The 19,596-nt window shown below is 37.9% G+C and overlaps 1 protein-coding gene and 1 long non-coding RNA gene across 2 annotated transcripts; both read left to right on the top strand.

The window, feature by feature from the left end:
* The first annotated feature begins 1,993 nt into the window (after positions 1-1,993).
* tmem161a (transmembrane protein 161A) lies at positions 1,994-8,439 on the top strand. The gene is made up of 12 exons (XM_056256459.1): positions 1,994-2,099; positions 3,573-3,676; positions 3,758-3,841; positions 3,931-4,028; positions 4,122-4,278; positions 4,412-4,563; positions 4,645-4,705; positions 4,788-4,931; positions 5,047-5,160; positions 5,431-5,605; positions 5,747-5,843; positions 7,872-8,439. The coding sequence occupies exons 1-12, from the start codon at positions 2,097-2,099 to the stop codon at positions 8,165-8,167; spliced, it is 1,485 nt and encodes a 494-aa protein (XP_056112434.1). The 5' UTR covers positions 1,994-2,096; the 3' UTR covers positions 8,168-8,439.
* Positions 8,440-8,516: 77 nt separating this feature from the next.
* LOC130089162 (uncharacterized) lies at positions 8,517-8,974 on the top strand. Its single transcript, XR_008807543.1, has 2 exons — positions 8,517-8,813; positions 8,859-8,974. It is a non-coding gene; the product is annotated as an uncharacterized LOC130089162 (long non-coding RNA).
* Positions 8,975-19,596: the final 10,622 nt, after the last annotated feature.

The following is a 19,596-nucleotide window of genomic DNA, read 5'->3' on the forward strand; positions in this document are numbered from 1 at the left end:
GCCATGAGTCTGCAGCCCTACAGGGTGCGTTGAGATGAAAACAGCTCAACTGCTTGGATCCTTAATTAAAAAGCATTTATTTATTCAACATTAAATAAAGTTGAAAATGCATTTAAAAAGTGTGGGTAACAACATTACAACAACAAGTTAACACATTATAACGTCCACTGTAAAAAAAAAAAAAGTTTCTGCATTAATATTTTTAAGTAAGCAACTTGGATGTTTAAGTCGTTTCAACTTAAATTACATTAAACTAACTTTAAAAATGAGTTGAATCTTGTACAAAAAAATATTCTATAAAAAAAGTTGAAAATTGGTTAACTTATTTTGAAGAGTTGAAGCAATGTATAAAAACATTATGTTGTCTTAACTTATTGATCATAATTTTTTACAGTGATTAAAATAAATAAACATGAAAAGATAGCCATTTTAATCGAAGTTTCGTGACATGACTTGTCTTAGAGCAAATGCCTTTGTAATTCTTGGATTACTATTATTTGGTTTAGACAATAGTTTTGTTTGCATTGATGTCCCTTTGCCAACAAAGTCATAAAGCTATTGGCCAATTTCTTTGCAAATGTATTTGTTTTGGAAAAAGCTCCTTTTTAAAGGTTAATCTTTTATAAATCTTAGATAAAACAAATCTCAAAATGTAAACTACATACAAAGAACTATTTTATCAAGAAGTGGGGTTCTTGTTTATTAGTAATTTTTAATGATATGATGTTGTTTCTTTAAAGCAGCACTTATAAAAAATAAAAAATAAGGGTTCCAAAATAAGCGTTTTACAGCTATGCCATAGAAGAACCATTTTTTTGGGTTCCAAAGAACCTTTCAGTCAACAGTTCCTAAAAGAACCATTTTTTCTTAGTATGGGGAACATCTAAACAACCCTTTTCCACTAAAGAACCTTTTTTCCAATGGTAAGGTAAAGGTGTATAAAGGTTCTTCATGGAACATTCTATGCCAATAAAGAACAATAGAGGGGAAAAAATGTGAAGGAAAAAAATTTCACTGAATTGGAAAGCATCATAGTATGAACATTTTATGTTTTAAAAATAGGCTACATGTTATCCTCTGGCTAGTACTTTAGAAAACCACAGTTTATTTTCCTTTTTAATCTGTTTCCTAGACCGAATGTTGATCTGGGATGCATTTCCCAAAAGCATTGTAGGCCTACTAAGTATATTGTAGAGAGACCAATTGTTTCTATTATAGGCTTACAATGCTTTTGGGAACCCCAGCCATGCATGAAGATCTTAATGTAACATCAAGAATTGTATCTACAAAGAACCATACAACCATAGCAACTCAAGAACCCTAAACAGAACACATGATTCGGGGATCAATTTAGCTTATTAATTTGGCAGCAGTACATTACATTTGTAGGAAAAAAAACTATTGAAGGATCAAAAATAGCTGAGGGCAAGATTTATTTGCAGGCTTATCAGCTGTTAGCAGTTGCACATCAACCATAACAGCTGTAGCAGGTCCTATGTTATACAAACCTTAAATAATGCTGCTAAAAATCACAGAAAAATTTAACAAACATTTCCATTGACATATTGGCTGTTTATGAATTTTCCAACAGTAAAATGTGGTTTGACAAGAACATTTGACTGCAGAAAGCTCACGTTTATACAAAATACCAACATCAAAAGAAAGTATTCAAGCCCACATAGTTAATTCCAAATTAATTTAGAGGTGTCATCGGTGATAAATCCAGATTTGAAAGGTAGGCTATATGAAATAAATACTTAGCCCTATAAAACGGTCAGAAAAGCTAATGTATTTGCCGTTTGAACGTTTGTGTTGCCACAACACCTCTCCATTTGCACATCTTGACCCTCCCACAGTTTTATTTCTGTCCTTGAAGAAAAGCTAACGACATTTACAGTTCCATCACGAGGACCAATCAAATTGTAGATGCGTTGCCAGTCCGACCAATAGAATTGCACCTCTCATGCGGCGTCGACATGGCCCAATCAGAGCGAGCGATTGTAGCATACGTCATCAAAATACTCCTTCAGCTGTTCGAACACTCAAGTGTCACCACGATGGGACATAAACTCATTCATTAAACTCACCTAACGAAGATGGTTAGTATATATATTTTTTCAACCATTAAACTGATTTGTAAATGTGCTCTTTTACACGATCCGGTTGATTGTTGTTTGTATCTTCTGTAACGTTACTGAAATCATGTTAGCACAGTGATAGCTTGTAGACTGGTTAACTTAGGGGTATTTTGGATCCACTGTACTACTTGTCTTACTTGTGTTAATGACTCTGGCATTGCATTTGCACTGTTTCTGTGTTTCAGATCTCAATAGTAGCTCTTTAGTGTTCTACAGGATGGTTAGTTGTAGCATGTTAGCTAACTGCTCATGCCTCCCCATGTCATGGGGGTTTTGCAATGCCAGCACCTGCTCACTTTGACAGCATGGCTCTTGTGCTCATCTCGAGTGACTGGCACAGGCCCATAGTCAAATAGATTTGGTAGTGAAGTGATGTAAAAACACCAGAACCAGAGTTACAGGAATTGTCTCTGTTCAAAACAAGTAAACTCCATTGACATTCTGTTTATTAGCACAGAAAGCCCTTTCGACCAAGGCAAACAAAAATCTCAAAACAAAACAAAAATTTGTAAAGCTAACAAAAATCGCGTTTACTGTATTTTTTTTTACTATGGAACTCTATGGGACAAGGCATGTCTCAGTGACAAACGTTAAAATACAATATTTTTGGAAGTAAATCCACGAGACTTAAACATTATAACTTGCATGTTAAAACGAGACTATTGTGATAAAACCACTTACTAACCTTGTCATTGGAAACTTAATTCAATTTTCAACTCTAATGTGCAATAAAGCCGTCCAACACGGTAGCTAGCTTTACCGCGACTCGCGCAAGAATACCAGAATTCTGTTGACTTGGAATCAAATCCAAGGTATGTTCATCCGCCTATCAGTAGTCCCACCTCTACAACCATGATTTATACATGCTTAAATAACACACATTTTTTGTATATATATATATATACATATATATATGCTTTAACAAAAAATGAGCTAACATTGCTATTTTTAAACTCTCCAGAACGCTTTGCCCCATGAACATCCACACACAGACATTGACAACTTAATATTCAGTAATATTTGACTGCACTGACACTATTGGGTAAGAACCAAACTTAAACTGAATTGAGCTGGAAGATAACACCAGCTGCTTTAGCTGGTCTACATCGACACTGTTATTGAACTGAATTGAATCAACATTGAAATGCCTTCAGTTGAATAATGACACTATTGTCTTTTTTAGAGCTGCTTTACAGCAGAATTAAACTGTTTGCATCATTGATCATTATTTTCCTGTTTATCACTGTGAAGCTGCTTTGAAACAATCTGTATTTTTTTTTAAAGCGCTATGCAAATCAAAGTGACTTGTAAAATCATTAATGTAAATTGTAAACGCAATTTAAGTTCGTTTTTATAAACTGTAAAGGTATGAGTCGACATTATTTTCTGTACCAATGTACATTCTCTATATGTCTATATCTATTCTCTTTTAAGGCTCTGATGGGGGTTCAGTTGGTGGTGAGCTTGCTGGCGGTCAGCATAATGCAAAGAATGGCCCCACATCTCTCCTTCGCACGCTGGCTCTTATGTAACGGCAGGTGAGTAATACACATCCTTTCCATGTAGACTTATATATAACACCTGGCTCTTTCTAATACCCAGCCTGTTGATTTTCTCAGCCTTTTCAGGTTCAAACATCCATCTGAAGGCGTATTGTGCGCCCTCGCAGGGAAGCAGATTCCTAAGAACAGCAGGCGAGACAGGTGTGAGCTTGATTCAGTGCAACTGTTGCCACTGTTACTTTTCTGTTGGGGAATTCGATAACTTCTGCTCGACCTCTTGCTGTTTCCAGGAGACAAAATGGACATGGAGAATCCAAGCCGCTCACAGTTCCGAAAGACATCGACCTTCACTTGGAGAATGCGCCTGTAAATGTCTTGGATGCACTTGGTAGGTCTTTATCTGGTTTCCTGAACAGTTTGATCTGATTTTTGCTTGAAGAAAAGCTCCTCGGATGATCTTAACCTTTTCTCTTCCTCTCAGTTTTGCGGTTCTTTGTGGAGTACCAGTGGCTGATTGACTTTGCCGTCTATGCGACCGGGATCTACCTCTTCACCGAAGGCTACTGTAGTTTAGTGGATGCCAGCAAGGAAGTCAATATCGCTTCCATCTGGTGTGTGCTGACTGTTTTCTTCTGCCTGTATCCTCCAACACTGCAGTCCTTTGGATTAACAGACCTGAAGCTACCTGAGAAACTCAGATGTGACTTACCTCATGCTAAGAAAGAATATAACTTTTTGTAACGTCTTGTTGTCCTTGACTGAAGTTCTCAGGAGGACGCTGCATCTTCTTATGAGCCACTACTTCCGCTCTGAGGAGGGCGGCGAGCGCTCTGTGTGTCTTGCTTTCGGCTTCTTATCTCTGCTTATTGCCATGCTGATTCTTGTTGTGAGAGAAGACTACCTGGAGTTTGGCCTTGAGCCCGGTATGTGGTTATCTGATCTGTATTTCTAGAAGTGAAAGGACATTTTTACCACTGAAATCTTTCTTTATCAATTTTTTGCAGGATTTACCAGTCTTTTTGACAATTTCGAGGTCTTTGCCAAGCAGCATGGCTATGAGTGGTCGTAAGTTATACATCAATGGTTAAACATCATTAGTCATGTTCTGTATTCTTTTATCAATAAAATACTGACAATATTTTAACAGAGTTCCCTTCACCAAACTGTCAGTGAAGTTGGGGCTGGCTGTCCTTTGTGCCTTCATTGGAGCTCTCCTTGCATTCCCTGGACTGCGATTGGCCCAAACTCACCTAGACGCCGTTCAGATGAACGCAGACCGTCCAATCATTCAGTAAGACACTCAAAATGGCATTGTATAAGGATTGAACATGAACAAAATTGACAGTTGCATTGATGATGTCGAAAGTTTGATTTGATATGCCACAGCAACTTGTTTTCCCTTTTAGGATTCTTTTGCACATGGGTTTTCTATCGCCACTGGTCATTCTTGTAATGTGGATTAAACCCATTGCTCGAGACTTCCTAGAGAACGCCCCCATGGGAAAGACCTCAGTTACCTTGTAAGTTGAGCAAATTTTATTTATATATATATGTAATATTTTATTTTCAATCATTTATTTTGTATTTGAATGCTTTTTAGTTGAACTTTTGAATTCTTTCCCCATTTGTTATGTATTTTATATATTATTTATTTCATATTTTAATATTTGTATTTATTTGAGATTTTTTTATAATTTAAATATTGCTTTCATTTTCATTTATATTTTAAATATTTCAATGATTTGTCATATTTTGACATTTGTGTATAATTCCTGTCTTCTTTTGTTCAGACTTTCTAGTTCTGCCTTTAACTCGGTACGTCTATGGACCATCGTGGTGCTGTGTGTTTTGAAGCTGCTGCTCACACGTTACCACCTGCAGGCCTACCTTAACCTCTCTCAGAAGTGGGTGGAGCAAATGAAGAAAGAGGCGGGGCGTATCGCTGCCATTGACATCCAGAGGAAGGTGGGGTTGAAATGCGTAGAAGTGTTTTATGTATACGAAACATTACAAATCACAGAGTGGAAAGTATTAATGTTTCCTATAAATTCATTGTAATGATGTAATAAATACGATGATGTAATGTTTTCAAACCCATTTATGTAGGTGACACGAGTTTTCTGCTACCTGACTGTGGTCACCCTCCAGTACCTTATACCTATTCTGCTTGTGCTTTTCTCAACTTTGGCACTCAAATCTTTAGGTGGGTCACTACACTGTCACTGGCAGTTGAAGGTACACAAAACTGCATGCATTTTGTGGAAGAACATTGTTTTGGTTGTGCTTCAGCTCTGCTTGACTGAATATGGTTATATGCTTATAAATCATTCACTACTAGGCTTAAGATATATAACCAGTTTAGATGGAAAGAATCTCAAGCTGAAGACATTACTGTAGCTACACCCATTAATAGACTTGGTACTTCCTTGAAAATAAATTCCAGCGCACAGCTACAACAACCATAATGAAATGACCCTTCATAAAAGATAATGCTTTACAATGAACTCTTGTTAGAGAGCTACATTTGGCAAATTATCTGTTCAATAAAATACGTTAATCACCTGTTGAGTAATAAAAACACCATCTCCACGTTGCTTTTACAACATTTCTAATCCTTCAGTTCTCGCCATCTCCGAAAAGCTTAGCTAATGTTGATTCTTGTTTTATTACAAGCTCTGTGGCGTTCTCTTTTTACCAGAAGACTCTTCTCTGTTCAGCGTTGGTTTAAAATGTGTGATTTCCCCGGAGGTTCGAGATTTAGCTGCTCCATGTCAACCTTTCTCGCTCACTGCGACAACTAACCTATGCCACTCCCACACCATACACACGTCAAAGTAGCCGGAGCAAAGTTTCTGTTTATGGATATGACGAGACAAGCATGGGCGAGTGATGTATGTACGCAATGTCCCGCAAAAAACCTCCCGCTCGATCTAAAATATAAACGCTTACAACAGGCTTACTATAGTGAATCAGGGTAAGAAAAAAAAAAGGTTGGTTGTAGGACTGAATGTGTATTGACTCATTATTTAAATGTAGTTAATTTTGAACAAAAAAGTTACCTTTAAATAACAGTATTAATGAGGTAATAATAATAATGTAAAATCTAAAGTCTAATAATTTTTAATAATGTAAATTTGACGATTTTAGTTTGTGAGCAAATCTTTATTTTATATATATTTTTATTTTTTTAAATGCTTTTATTTGAATTATTGATTATTATTTAATTTATTTTTTATATTTACTGTTATATTTGTTTTGTATTTTAATATTTTTATTTAGTTAATGCTCCAGTCCGTAACTTTTTTGGGTCAAAAATTATCCTAAATAAATTTGAGCAAGTACATAACCAGCCAGTGTTCAAAACTATCTGCTTGCCTTAGCTCGATTCAAAACAGTAAGCTTGTAATAATGTTTTTAATTCCAGTGTATTTCCGTGGGAGATTCGAGCATGTCTTTGCGTCATTACGTCACATCTGTACACATAAGGAGTCTCGGCTAGTCGGCTATATTGGGTGTGAGGATGTTGGAGGTGGAGATTTATAGCCTTTTCTCACAGCACTTGATATAATTAAACTTATCAATTTGATGGTGGATCCAGAAAGGTTCAAACGACTAATTAATTAAATGTAGTCACGCAATGCTGATGTTGTTAACATTAACAATTTGAGAACACAGTATAATTTGCACGGTTTGACGTGATATGATAATCGATCGTTAGATTTAATCAGCGCCATTTATTCCAATGCTTTTTTTCAGTTAGTTGGTCAGAAGAACAAAAGTGGATGTTACTTACTAGTACAGATGACATTTTAGGGTGAAAATTCTTTTGTTGGTCATACTTCCAAAAAGTAGAATCTGTGATTTGTGAATGACAGTATCCACACCGGCGCGTGACTGACAGCCGCACATTCTCCTCAAAACATTGGATTCATCCGCGCTGTGCCGTGCCGAGGTACAACTCACGTAAAGTTGATAATTCCCGCGAATGACTGCAATTGCAGATTTCGAACAGAGATGGCGACAAAGAGGAAAAACTGCGGACTGCAGCTTTAAAATTTAAAATTAAAGTAATTATATTTTATTTATGTGTAACTATTTATTTTATATTTATTACTATATACTTATTTATAGATTAAAAAAAAAAATTTTTTATTAATATATTTTTCATTTATTGATTTGAATTTTCTTAAAGAATTTTTAATGTATTCAAACATTCTAATGTACCCCTCAGGTGACTTCTCGTGGGGCTTTGGAGCAGAGACTCCGGGTGTAACCCCTGCTCCCATACTTCCAACCACCCCTCCACCAGCCCCAAGAGTGGAAGACGACGAGGACATGGAGGACATGGAGGAGGACGTCCAGGCCACCGTAGCCCACCTGATCGAGCTGTTCTCTGCTTTACGTGGAGTCCTCACGCCTCTTTTCTTCAAGGGCATCTTCGCCTTTCTCACATGGTGGGTCGCGGCCTGTCAACTCATTAGCAGCCTGTTCGGCATCTATTTCCACCAGTATCTGATGCACAACTGAAAAGTGCCCTAAAAACAAAGCTCTGTGCACTGAATCCAATCCTTCAAGGTACCGCAGTATCAACACGGACAGTCATGCGAACACATCTGATGCACCAGCAAAGATGAAGGCTGGCCTTCGGAGCAAACGCTCATGTTTGAACCCACTTTATTTTGCCGGTACCTTGTGGAAAATTTAGTTAGGTGCAATCAAAGAAAAGATGCTAGTTAGCTGTATGCATAAGCTGTTTTGATTCTCATCAGCTCTTCAACAGTCCGTCAAACACCATGTTTGTTTGTAAAAAAAAAAAAACGTTTTCTCACTTTTTACCTCAGAAGTTTTCAGTTAAACCTCATGCGTCCCCTGTTGTGATCATTTCATTGAGATGCAAATCTAAGGGCCTGGCAGCTCAGGGATGTGGTCCGAAATAGCAAATGAAAACCAGCAAAACAGTTTAGCCATATAGTTAATGGACTTGATTGTTCAAAAATGAAATTTGATTTAATTTCATGCCTTGGATGAATTTTTTAACAGAATGTTATGGTCTATTTTAAATACTGTTTGCTAAATGCCTGATGACGTGTTACATACAGCTGTCCTAAACATTTTGCCAGTGTGTTTCGTGAATAATCATTTGCAAGTTTTTAATTTGTTTGCCTGTTATTCTGTTCACTCTGTAAGCTACCAATGATCTTCACTTATATGATCAGAGGAAGTCATCAGGAATTAATATCATTTAAGACTAAAAATTTACTTATTTATTCATTTTCTAATGTCAATCAGCTTTCATTTGATTCAAAACAATAAACTGATCATTAAAAAATGAAATATGACTGTTTGTTTTTCCACTATTTTCCATTATTTATTGATAGTAAGATTTTTTTTTTTAAATGAACACAAAGGTTGACCCAAAACTTAAAAGATTCTGTCATCATCTGTCATGTCATTCCAAACCTATACGATTTTTGTTCATCTTCGGAACACAAATGAAGATCTTTTTAATAAAATCTGAGAGCTTTCTGTCCCTCCATTGACAGCTATGCAATACCACTTTGACACTTCAAAAATTTCAAAAAGTGATTGTAAAACTAATCCATATGAATTTAACAACTCAGTCCAAATATTCTGAAGAGACACGATCGCTTTATGATGAACAGATTGAATTTAGGCTTTTATTCACATATAAACTGATCAGCGAACATAAACAGAATGAAGCATATTTGCTTGATGAGCGAGAATAGATCTCATTGGTTTGGTTCTTGCTGAAGCTCAAACGTGCTGCGTAACACGAGAATGACCCTTGTAGTACTAGACGGTATGACCAAAAATCCACGGTATATGACGGTATTTTTTTTTTCAAGCATAACTGTGTGTTAACCACATTTTCTACTGATTGAGAGAGGAAATACTGCACTTAGAATGCCCTATTTTACATGAGTCATGATTGAATATTGTAGAAAAAAATCCACACTAGTATTAGGCCATGAGACGGGACCCCAAATTTGGGCTACCGGTACCATTTTGAGGGATTAAATTTCTTTTTGATTTTCATGAAGGTACACAGCTTTAGTGGAGGAAAATGTGTGATAGCATCCGATCCATGGTAGCTTTCATTAGAAATCAACACTTATATCATCCTACCTCAAGGTAAGGTGTTCAGTGACTACAAGAGAGAAAAATTTATCCTTTTATAATTTTAAAAATGTATTTAAAAAAATTATCATTTTTTTATTACAAAAATTTATAATTTTTTTATAAAATTTAAAATTTATTTAAAGATAAATTCATTTATCCTTTTTTTTGACATATGTTTGAAAATCGTCCTCGACTCCTCCGTAACCAAAAACTACCTTGAATCTAATGCTATCACACATTTTTCAAATACAGGGTCATACCATACCATACCTACACAAAAATCACCATGCGGTTTAATCCCTCAAAATGGTACCAATCAACCCTCTGTCTCACGGCCTATATCCATCTTCACAGTCACGCTAGTAACACATACACCTGTGCCCTCACCACAGTGCAACAGCGAAAAGCGACCCCTCTCGCACCGCGTTCCGATCGTTGTTACATTAAAGGACATACACCGGTATTGCGGCATATTAAAAATACATATCCTAACAAAAAAAACAGCGGTATGAACCGGTATACCGCCCAGGCCAGCACTACCTCATCAGTTCTTGCCGAAGCTCAAACGTGCTGCGTAACACAAGAATGAACCTCATTGGTTCTTGCCGAAGCTTAAAGCAACACTATGGAACTTTTCAACCTTCATAATATATTTCCAAGACCCTTGTGATGGTACATCGACTTACAATAGGTTAAATGACACGTCTGCATAGCCTGACGTGGTCTGTATCGCTTTTACTCGCACTATGTAACTTCGGGTTTCGGGTAGTAACCCGAGCACAAAAAGAACTACAAAACTCGACTGCTTTACGGCATAGGTCACTTCCCCCACCGCTTCCTCAAATTGTCTATGGCCATTGCAGACATCCCAAGTCTATAGCGTCTCCCCGATGCCCGCAAATTAGTTCAAATCTGCCGGAATCTAGAGCGCCCATGCGAGACAGAACATACTGTGTGCATAACATACATAGCGCGAGCACGGCAGAGAGGGAGAGAGCGAGAGACCTTGCGAGTGTCCCTCACGAAAGCTATTCAACCCGCCACCCCCCCCCCCCCCCCCCCCCCCCCCCCCCCGTCAACAATCCAGTGACCAAGATATACTTCCCTGAAATGACTTCTTGCAGGTTGGGATGTCTGCCATTGTTGATTCCAAAGCCGGTGCTGGATAAACAGCGAGCGTGCGCGTACGACAGTAGGCTGCGGTAGGCTAAATTATTTATGACAGCGGTAATGGACAATTCCGCTTCCAACCTGTAGGGCGACCGCTGAGGAAAAGTTCCTTGGTGTTGCTTTAAATGTGCTGCGTAACACGAGAATGAACCTCATTGGTTCTTGCCGAAGCTCAAACGTGCTGCATAACACCCATATCCGAGTCATGTGTTTACACTTGACATAGATCCGAAACATCGCGCATGTTTAAAGGGGTCTTCTTGCACAGATGGACGAACGCGCAGCGAGATCTCAGGACTGGTGGGAACATAGCCTACAACACGATCTCATGAAAGTGAGTGTCTATAGCACGAATTTGATTTCATGTGCCATTTATACGCCAAAAATAGTTTTTGCTTGCATATGACACGCACTGTAAACGTGCGTATTAAACGCCATAAAGTGCGTATCATACACGCAAAAAAACTATTTTTGGCATAAATGCCACGTGAAAAGAAAAAAATCCGTGCAATAAACGCACTTTCATGAGATCGTGGCAGGCTTTAACGAGGAGCAGTGGGTCCGAAATTTTAGGATGAGCAAGCCAACCTTTGATATGTTGTGTCAAGTGTCCACATTCCTCTACTATACGACCACACAATGTTTCGTCGGGCCATCCGTCCCTTCGCAGATGCGCGTCGGGGTTTCTCTCGTCATTAAACCGTGGAGACGAAGCCTAATGCCTCAGAAAATCCGATCTGCCTGTTTACATGACAGTCGCATTGGCACATATCTGATTTATTTCCACATATGAACGAGGCCTGAAACCGATCTCGAAATATCCGAATGCATGCGTTTTTTTCCTGTTTACACTGTCATAGAACACATCCGATCTGTGTCGCATATGAGTAAAAAATCGGAATTGGGTCACATTTCACTGACAGTGTAAACGAGGCCTCAGAGCCACAACGGAAGTTCTAAATGCTTGGTTGTCACGTGATTCGCGTAGACCTCAGATAGTTCCAGGAAGTGCTTCGGCGCCAATTCAAATCGATGGAGGTAGAGAGCTGAACTGTGATTTTTGGTAGTTTGTAGTCAATAAATGCGTTGGTTTACAATATGTATATAATACATTGACATTTGGATGTAGTATGTGTATGTAGTTACAGCAATATTGTTTTTAAAAGATAAAAATCTGCTGATATTTAATGTTTATTGTGGTCAACCAGTGTTGCCTGCCTTTGTTAACATATTTTCTGGCTAACTTTACCTTGGTTAAAGACCGTTTTGCAGTTGTTTTGAAGTATTTTTGTGTTCTTAAACTTGTATGTTATTTAAGGGTTATCATGTAATGTTCACTATGGTTTCACAAGGACAGGAGACTTGCAGGAAACAGGTGATTGTCTTAAAATGCCATTGCAAACAAGTAAAATTGCATTCATCGTAATGTTTACAATGCTTATGCACTTATTACTATATAAATGAATACATATTTCATTTTAAAACAAAACATGATTATGCACACATACATTATTTTCTAAGTGTCCAAGTACATTATTTCCTTAACATAATTTGATAAATTCATGACATACATCACTTAAATCTATAAAACCTATTTAGTTTAAATAAATTTTTAGTACATTTAGATAATACATATTTTATGTTTTGTTATCTCAAACCCCCCAAAATGTCAGGTTGTGTAACTGTCTGCACAAATTAACAGACTAAAATACTAATTTAAATGGTGTTTTAATCATAAAAAAAATAAAAATGAAATTCTATGGCATCATTTTAACCTTTCATATAAACAAATTTTATACATTTCAGTAGATTTATAGCTGATAATTGAAAACCTTTTGTCTAGCAATTTGTATGTCGGGGGGGCACAACTGCAAACATGGCTCTCTTATTATGGTAATTGCAGTGTGCATGATAATGCATTGTCCAGAGGAGCCATAATGATCCTTTTAGATCTCTATCAAATACTGGTAATTGCTTTAAAGTTATGGGTAGGTTGGTACACTTTCAGGTGAATTTAAACACTTAGAAATGTTCACAACTGAAACTTGTTCAAATACATTGTTCATGACACAAAAATATACATTACATCAGTTTTGAAAAGATTTTAGACTTTGTTTATTTGTCAATGACCTATATATACACTTTTGCACTGAATTAGCACAATGGGATTTATAAATGTCTAATAAACTGCACGTCAAGCATGTTGTCTGGCCTTTCCTCTATGTTGTCAGACACAGAAAATATGCTCAAGTCAGGAGCAATCTAAATAGAACTTGTGTGCTAATCATACTTAGGTGTATCTGCACTTTTTCCACAAAGACCAACACTGGGAAGTTTAATGTTTATTAAAAATAGGGAGCAAGTAAAGTCTTGCAAAATCCAAGGAGCTGAGACTGATGAGGGTACAGCATCAGTGCAGGAGTCTTCAGGATCCACCGAATCCTCTTTGTGCTTCTTGTGTTGAAAGAGATAAAGGAAACAAAAACGGGATAAATTATATATAGGAGTTAGTATATAATACAGTTATGGTATTTATAATACCCCATTTAGCCTAGTGTGATTTGATCTAGAACACGGCTTGCTGCCGTTTTAAGCATGTTTTTAATCTTACTTATAAACTTCCATCTCCCTTTCCTATCAATACAAATCAGCTGAGCTAAATCATAATATAGACAGGTAATAGTCAACAGAAACACAATGAATAAAAAACGCCAACAATACGTTTTTCCTTACTCAAATTTGAAATCTAAAATAAGGATTTTTCCCCGTTATTGCACATTTAATATGGATTGAAACCGATATTCTCATTTTATCAATTACAACTATCACACTCCCCAATGTTATATTTAACCTCTGTTTAGAAGTATTTCCCTCTTATTACACAACAAAGGATAAACATGCATTAATAGAACGGGTTTAAACATTAATATGCTGTTCGTGGTTTGTTATGCGGTACTAACTTTATCCAATGACCTTTATTTTACCTGATAACGTCCCCTAAAACTACTAATTTAGAGAGCAATAATCAACTAGCATGCTTTAATACAGTTAAACTTACAAGTTATTTGGATTCAGATGTACTGATAATATACAATCTTATTCTTTAAACGTCTTACCTTTTAAAAGTGCATCACAAACGGTCTGTTCTGCTCTAACTCTACCGCGCTGCTGCTACTTCCGGGAACTATTGAGAGGCTCCGCGAGCCGCCATTGCTGTAAAAAACCGTTCCATTGGAGTCAATGGAGTTGTGCAACTCTCACTCTATATGGCTCTGACGAGAATGAACCTCATTGGTTCTTGCCGAAGCTCAAACGTGCTGCGAAACACGAGAATGCAAGTCTTCCTCTGTGTGGAAATCCTTAGACATGTTTGCGAAGATTGTTTTGTTTACAGCGCGCGTCTCCCTCAGACTGTCATCAGCATCACTGAACGCAGCTTGACAACAGAAGCGGAAGAGAATGCAATGCTGAATAAAGTCGTACTTTTTGTTATTTTTGGACCAAAATGTATTTTCGATGCTTCAAAACATTCTAAATAACCCCCTGATGTCACATGGACTACTTTGATGATGTTTTTCTAACCTTTCTGGACAAGGACAGTATACCGTACATACATTTTCAATGGAGGGACAGAAAACTCTCGGACTAAATCTAAAATATCTTAAACTGTGTTCCGAATATGAAAGGAGGTCTTACGGGCTTGGGACGACATGAGGGTGAGTCATTAATGACATAATTTTCATTTTTAGGCGAATGAAACCCTTTAAGCAGCCGTGTCTCCAGAAAATTTGGACTATACCTCCCGATTCAAATGGATTCGTTTTACGATCCCTCTATGAACTTTTTGAAGTGACAAAGTGGTAGTTACGTAGCTGTCAATGGAGGGATAGAAAGCTCAGATTTCATCATAAAGATCTTCATTTGTGTTCCGAAGATAAAGCGTTAAATTGTTACACAATCCTGATAATCTCAAAATGGCCAAATATTGACCATATAGTTTGGTCTATCACTACTAATTAATTCTGCAATGTTAATAACTAATGTATTAATAGTCAAACCAATGCATGATCTTATTCAAGTGGCATGCAAATGGCATATTTTTTAGACACAATTTAATTTTTGTATGTATGTACCGGTATGTAAATATTTGTTTATGAATGAAACGCAATCTTGTTGAGGATATATATATATATATATATATATATATATATATATATATCCACACAAATATATGTATTGGTTTGATCAGGCCTGTAGTTTTGTGTCTGTAAGATGACATGATTAATGGCTGATAAAATGTGACTTCCACAGTCAGAACAGACAACGTCCCATTCAAAGGGTCAGATGGTCACATGTCTGACTAGTTTATTAGCTGGTATAGAATATGACTGGTTTAAGATGTTTATGACCATATGAACTAATAAAATTAATATTTCTGTGTTCAACCCTATGAACTGATATTTCTTCCATTAAATATTTTTTTTATTATGGTACATCTGTACCATTTGTACACTTGTACATGGCCCATAAAAACCATTGTAAATTTAAATTTCTTCACATACGTATTATCAGGGGGATATTTGAAGCATTAATGCACCATTAATCGGCTGGTGCATTTGTGTCTATATCCTCTGTCTCGCCACCAGCCCGGTGCTGTCCCAATAACGTCTCATCTTGAACGCAGACGGATATTTTTTCCCACGTCGGGCTGGCTGATGACACGTCTGGAGGCCGTGTCTGGCTTAATGAAGTGGAGGGTGACGGGGTTGACATATCTATATAATCACATTAATTATGTGCATCTGTCAGGAGGCCCAGTCTGAGACCCACTGCACCCCTGGCTGTTGCTATAGGGACTGGACCGAGGACCATTCAGACGTGCCCCACAGACTCGCCCCATCGGCCCCCCGAGACCTGCCCAGACGTGACCTCTGTAGCCCTCTTTTCAACTATGGTAGGGTAGGGTGTGTTGACGAGATGGAGAGATGGGTAATTTCAGCCAATTTTCTTTTTTTTAATAGCTCAAGGGGTTCAAGATGGTGTGGATGGGTGTCTGAGAAATGGGATTTGAATATAATTGTGTGTAGACATAGCGGAAGTGTTCGTATGATCGTTGTAATGGTGATTATAATCAGTATTGTACATAGTAACAGAAGTGATCTGACAGACATAACATCTGCTTGAATATTTGATAACACACTCATTTTGAAGAGCTTCAGCATTGTGAAGATGATGTTCATTTTTTGCTATTTATGTTTCAGGCCTAAACGGTCTTTCAACATTACGCTAAAAAAGCCTTTCAAAACGTACTGTGAGTCTACCTTGTTATACACTTCCCGTTTTATAGGTGGTACCTTGACTTTGTTAATTCGTCAATTAAATATAAAAAAATACGTATTTCTTAATTGTTTTCAGTTGGCAAAAAACTGGTTTCACATACACTTTACGCCATATTTAATTGGAAAATGAGGCTGTAAGGGATAAACGTAGTTATGGCCAAAAGTTTTGGCAGTGACATACATTTTTTGTTTTGCAAAGTTTGCTACAGTTGTGTTGATTCACACTGTTTGTTGCGCAGAGTGATCACATGCATTTTAAAATAGCAAAAAGCTTCATTGGCCAAAAAACCCCAAAATGTAACTGTTTTTTGGCCCTGGCTCAAAATGATCAGCTAACATAATTTCACTAAGCATTGTGTATCTTCAGCACATGGTACTAGTCAGGTGAAATCCCTCTATCATTCTGATTGGATTATAAGAGCAGAATGATTGCTATAAAATGAGGGAAGAATTTCTTGTTCTTGTGTTAGCATTGGTTATTTCCAAAGAAAGACATAGAGCCATTATCGCTTTGCATCAAAATGGCCTCATATGCAAAGAAAATGCTGCAATGAATATTGCACCTGAAAGAACCATTTACAGAATCATCAAAAACTTGAAGAATAGAGCTTCAACTGCAGTGAAAAGGCTTCCGGACGTCCCAGAGTGCCAGGACCATCTCGTCCTGAGGAGTCAGCACCAGAATCGCATCACCACCAGTGCAGAGCTGCTCAATATTGGCAGTAGGTGGATGTGAGTGAATCTGCATGTACAGTGAGGCGAAGAAGGGTAGCAAAGAAGCCACTTCTCTCCAAGAAAAAACAAGGATAGACTGAAATTAGCAGGAAGTACAAGGATTGGACAGTAGAAGACTGGTGCAAAGTTATTTTCTCTAATGAAGCCCCCCTTGGCTGTTTGGGACATTTGGAAAACCAATTGTCCAAGGTGAACGCTACCATGAGTCTTGTGTCATGCCAACAGTGAAGCATCCTGAAACCATCCATGTGTGGGGTTACTTTTCATCCAAGAGAGTGAGCTCTCTCACAATTATGCCCCAAAACAGTGGTGTCAACACATCCTGCAAGAGCAACTTCTATCCAATGACCCTGGAGCACGTTGGAGCTCTGTCACAAGGCAAGAGTTATAATGTAGTGGCCGGAGATCATTACATTGAAATTTTGAATCTGTGGCCAGACAACTCCATGGGTCTTAATGATAGAGAACCTGTGGTCAGTCCTCGAAAGGCGAGTGGACAATCAGAAGTCCACAAATTGTGATCAACTGACCCCGAACGCTAATAAGGCAAGAATGGATCGCCATCAGTCAGGATTTGGCCCAGAAGCTGATATCCAGCATGCGCGAATTGCAGAGGTTATAAAGAAGGGTCAACACTGTAAATATTGACTTAGCATATTGAATGTTTTTGCCAATAAAAGGCTTTAAAACTTATGAAATACGTATCGTTTTTCAGCATACAATATAAACGTGAACAATAATCTATAAAAATACTGAAGCAGGAAACTGCCAAACCTTTACGAAAATTAACGATGGTTTTACAAAAAAAAACAAAAAAAACATGGTTATTGTTAACCATGGTAACCACAAATTAACCATGGTTAACTTAGCCTACTACACTTTTAGCATGGTTATTTTGACTTCGTTAACTCAGTTAAACATAAAAAAAAACGCCTTTCCAATTTGTTTTCAGTTGTCAAAAAATGTGGTTTCAGATACATTTTACGTCATAGGCCTACTTAATTTAAACGAGCCAGTAAAGGTAGGCTTTATTGTGTTTATAGTTGTACCTTGATTGCGTTGTCAAAGAAACAAGTCAAGTCAAGTCACCTTTATTTATATAGCGCTTTTTACAATACAGATTGTATCAAAGCGCTTCACAGTGATAACATGAAAACAATATAACAAAGTTTGTTTCTAAAAGAAATTGCGTCAACGTCCACCTTAAGTAAGGCAGATCAATAATATTATTGAATATTAAATGTCCCCAACTAAGCAAGCCAAAAGCCAGGGCAACAGTGGCAAGGAACCAAAACTCCATCAGGTGACAGAATGGAGAAAAAAACCTTGGGAGAAACCAGACTCAGTCGGGGGGCCAGTTCTCCTCTGGCCAACGAAGGAACAGTGCATGATTCGGGCAGCATTACAAGTCAGATTGGATCGGAACATTTAGAGTATTTTTTGGAAGTCCAAGTATGCACGCCGGTCTTAAGACGAGTTGTTGAGGATCAGTGCCGTCCACCATAGAGAGTCCATATCGCCCGTGTTGAGTCGTCACTTCATAGGCTTTGTGATTGGAGCATCTGAAGTCTCCGTGAGAGGCTGGATACAAACTGGAGCTGACGAACGCCATTTTCTCGGGACTCGCGTCCCGAGATAACAGCAGAAAAGCAAAGGGACAATAATTAGCGTAGCTGCTGTTCATAATGATGATTTCCATAACACAGGCGTAAATTATAAAACATGAAGACAGTGACTCTTGCGTCCCAAAATCACCCCCCTCCGTCCCCCACTCAACTCAGCCCAGCTTACTGACCTCTACGTCCCTCCTGCTGCTGAGACCTAACCACAATCTCACAATCTCTCCGCAACCCAACCATACGCGCCAACCCGTTGACTAAGGCTGTCGAGCCCCACTGGTGCGTGAATAGGCAGTTTCAGTGGACAACGGTTCCGTATGGCATAGTACCTACCGCAACACAATATCTGCCCAACCACCCGTCATCCTCGCAATATGAACGTAATGACTGCAAATACTATGCAACCTATACAGATAACCTACAGTCTCTTCAAGTTTTATAGTATTAAATGCATTTGATCTGATTCAGCAGTATTATAAAAGGTAAGCATTATGTAAATGCTTGGCTAAAGAGATGCGTCTTTAATCTAGTTTTATGGGACAGCGAGTCAGAGCCTCGAACAATATCAGGAAGGCTATTCCAGAGTTTAGGAGCTAAATGTGAGAACGCCCACCCTCCTTTAGTGGACTTAGATATCCTAGGAATGACTAGAAGCCTCGAATTTAGTGATCTTAAACATTAGACATACGTCTTTCCAACTAATTTTCGGTTTGTGTCATGTGATTTATTACTGTAGTAGGCTACTAGCTAATGTCTCTCACAACCTAATTTCAATATGTCAAGGTTGATACACAGCTCCCCTTACCTGTACCCTGGTACCTTGATAAATACCACGACAGCGAAAGATTCATGTGTATTGTCCTGGTATTAACAGGAGTATACTTCATCCTTTCTATCATGAGAAATGCCCAAATGTACCTCATTATTATCGCCTCACTACATGATTAAACTA

Source organism: Rhinichthys klamathensis, unplaced genomic scaffold, assembly GCF_029890125.1.
Source record: "Rhinichthys klamathensis goyatoka isolate OS25496 unplaced genomic scaffold, OSU_Roscu_1.1 h1tg000127l_1, whole genome shotgun sequence".
Lineage (NCBI taxonomy): Eukaryota > Metazoa > Chordata > Actinopteri > Cypriniformes > Leuciscidae > Rhinichthys > Rhinichthys klamathensis.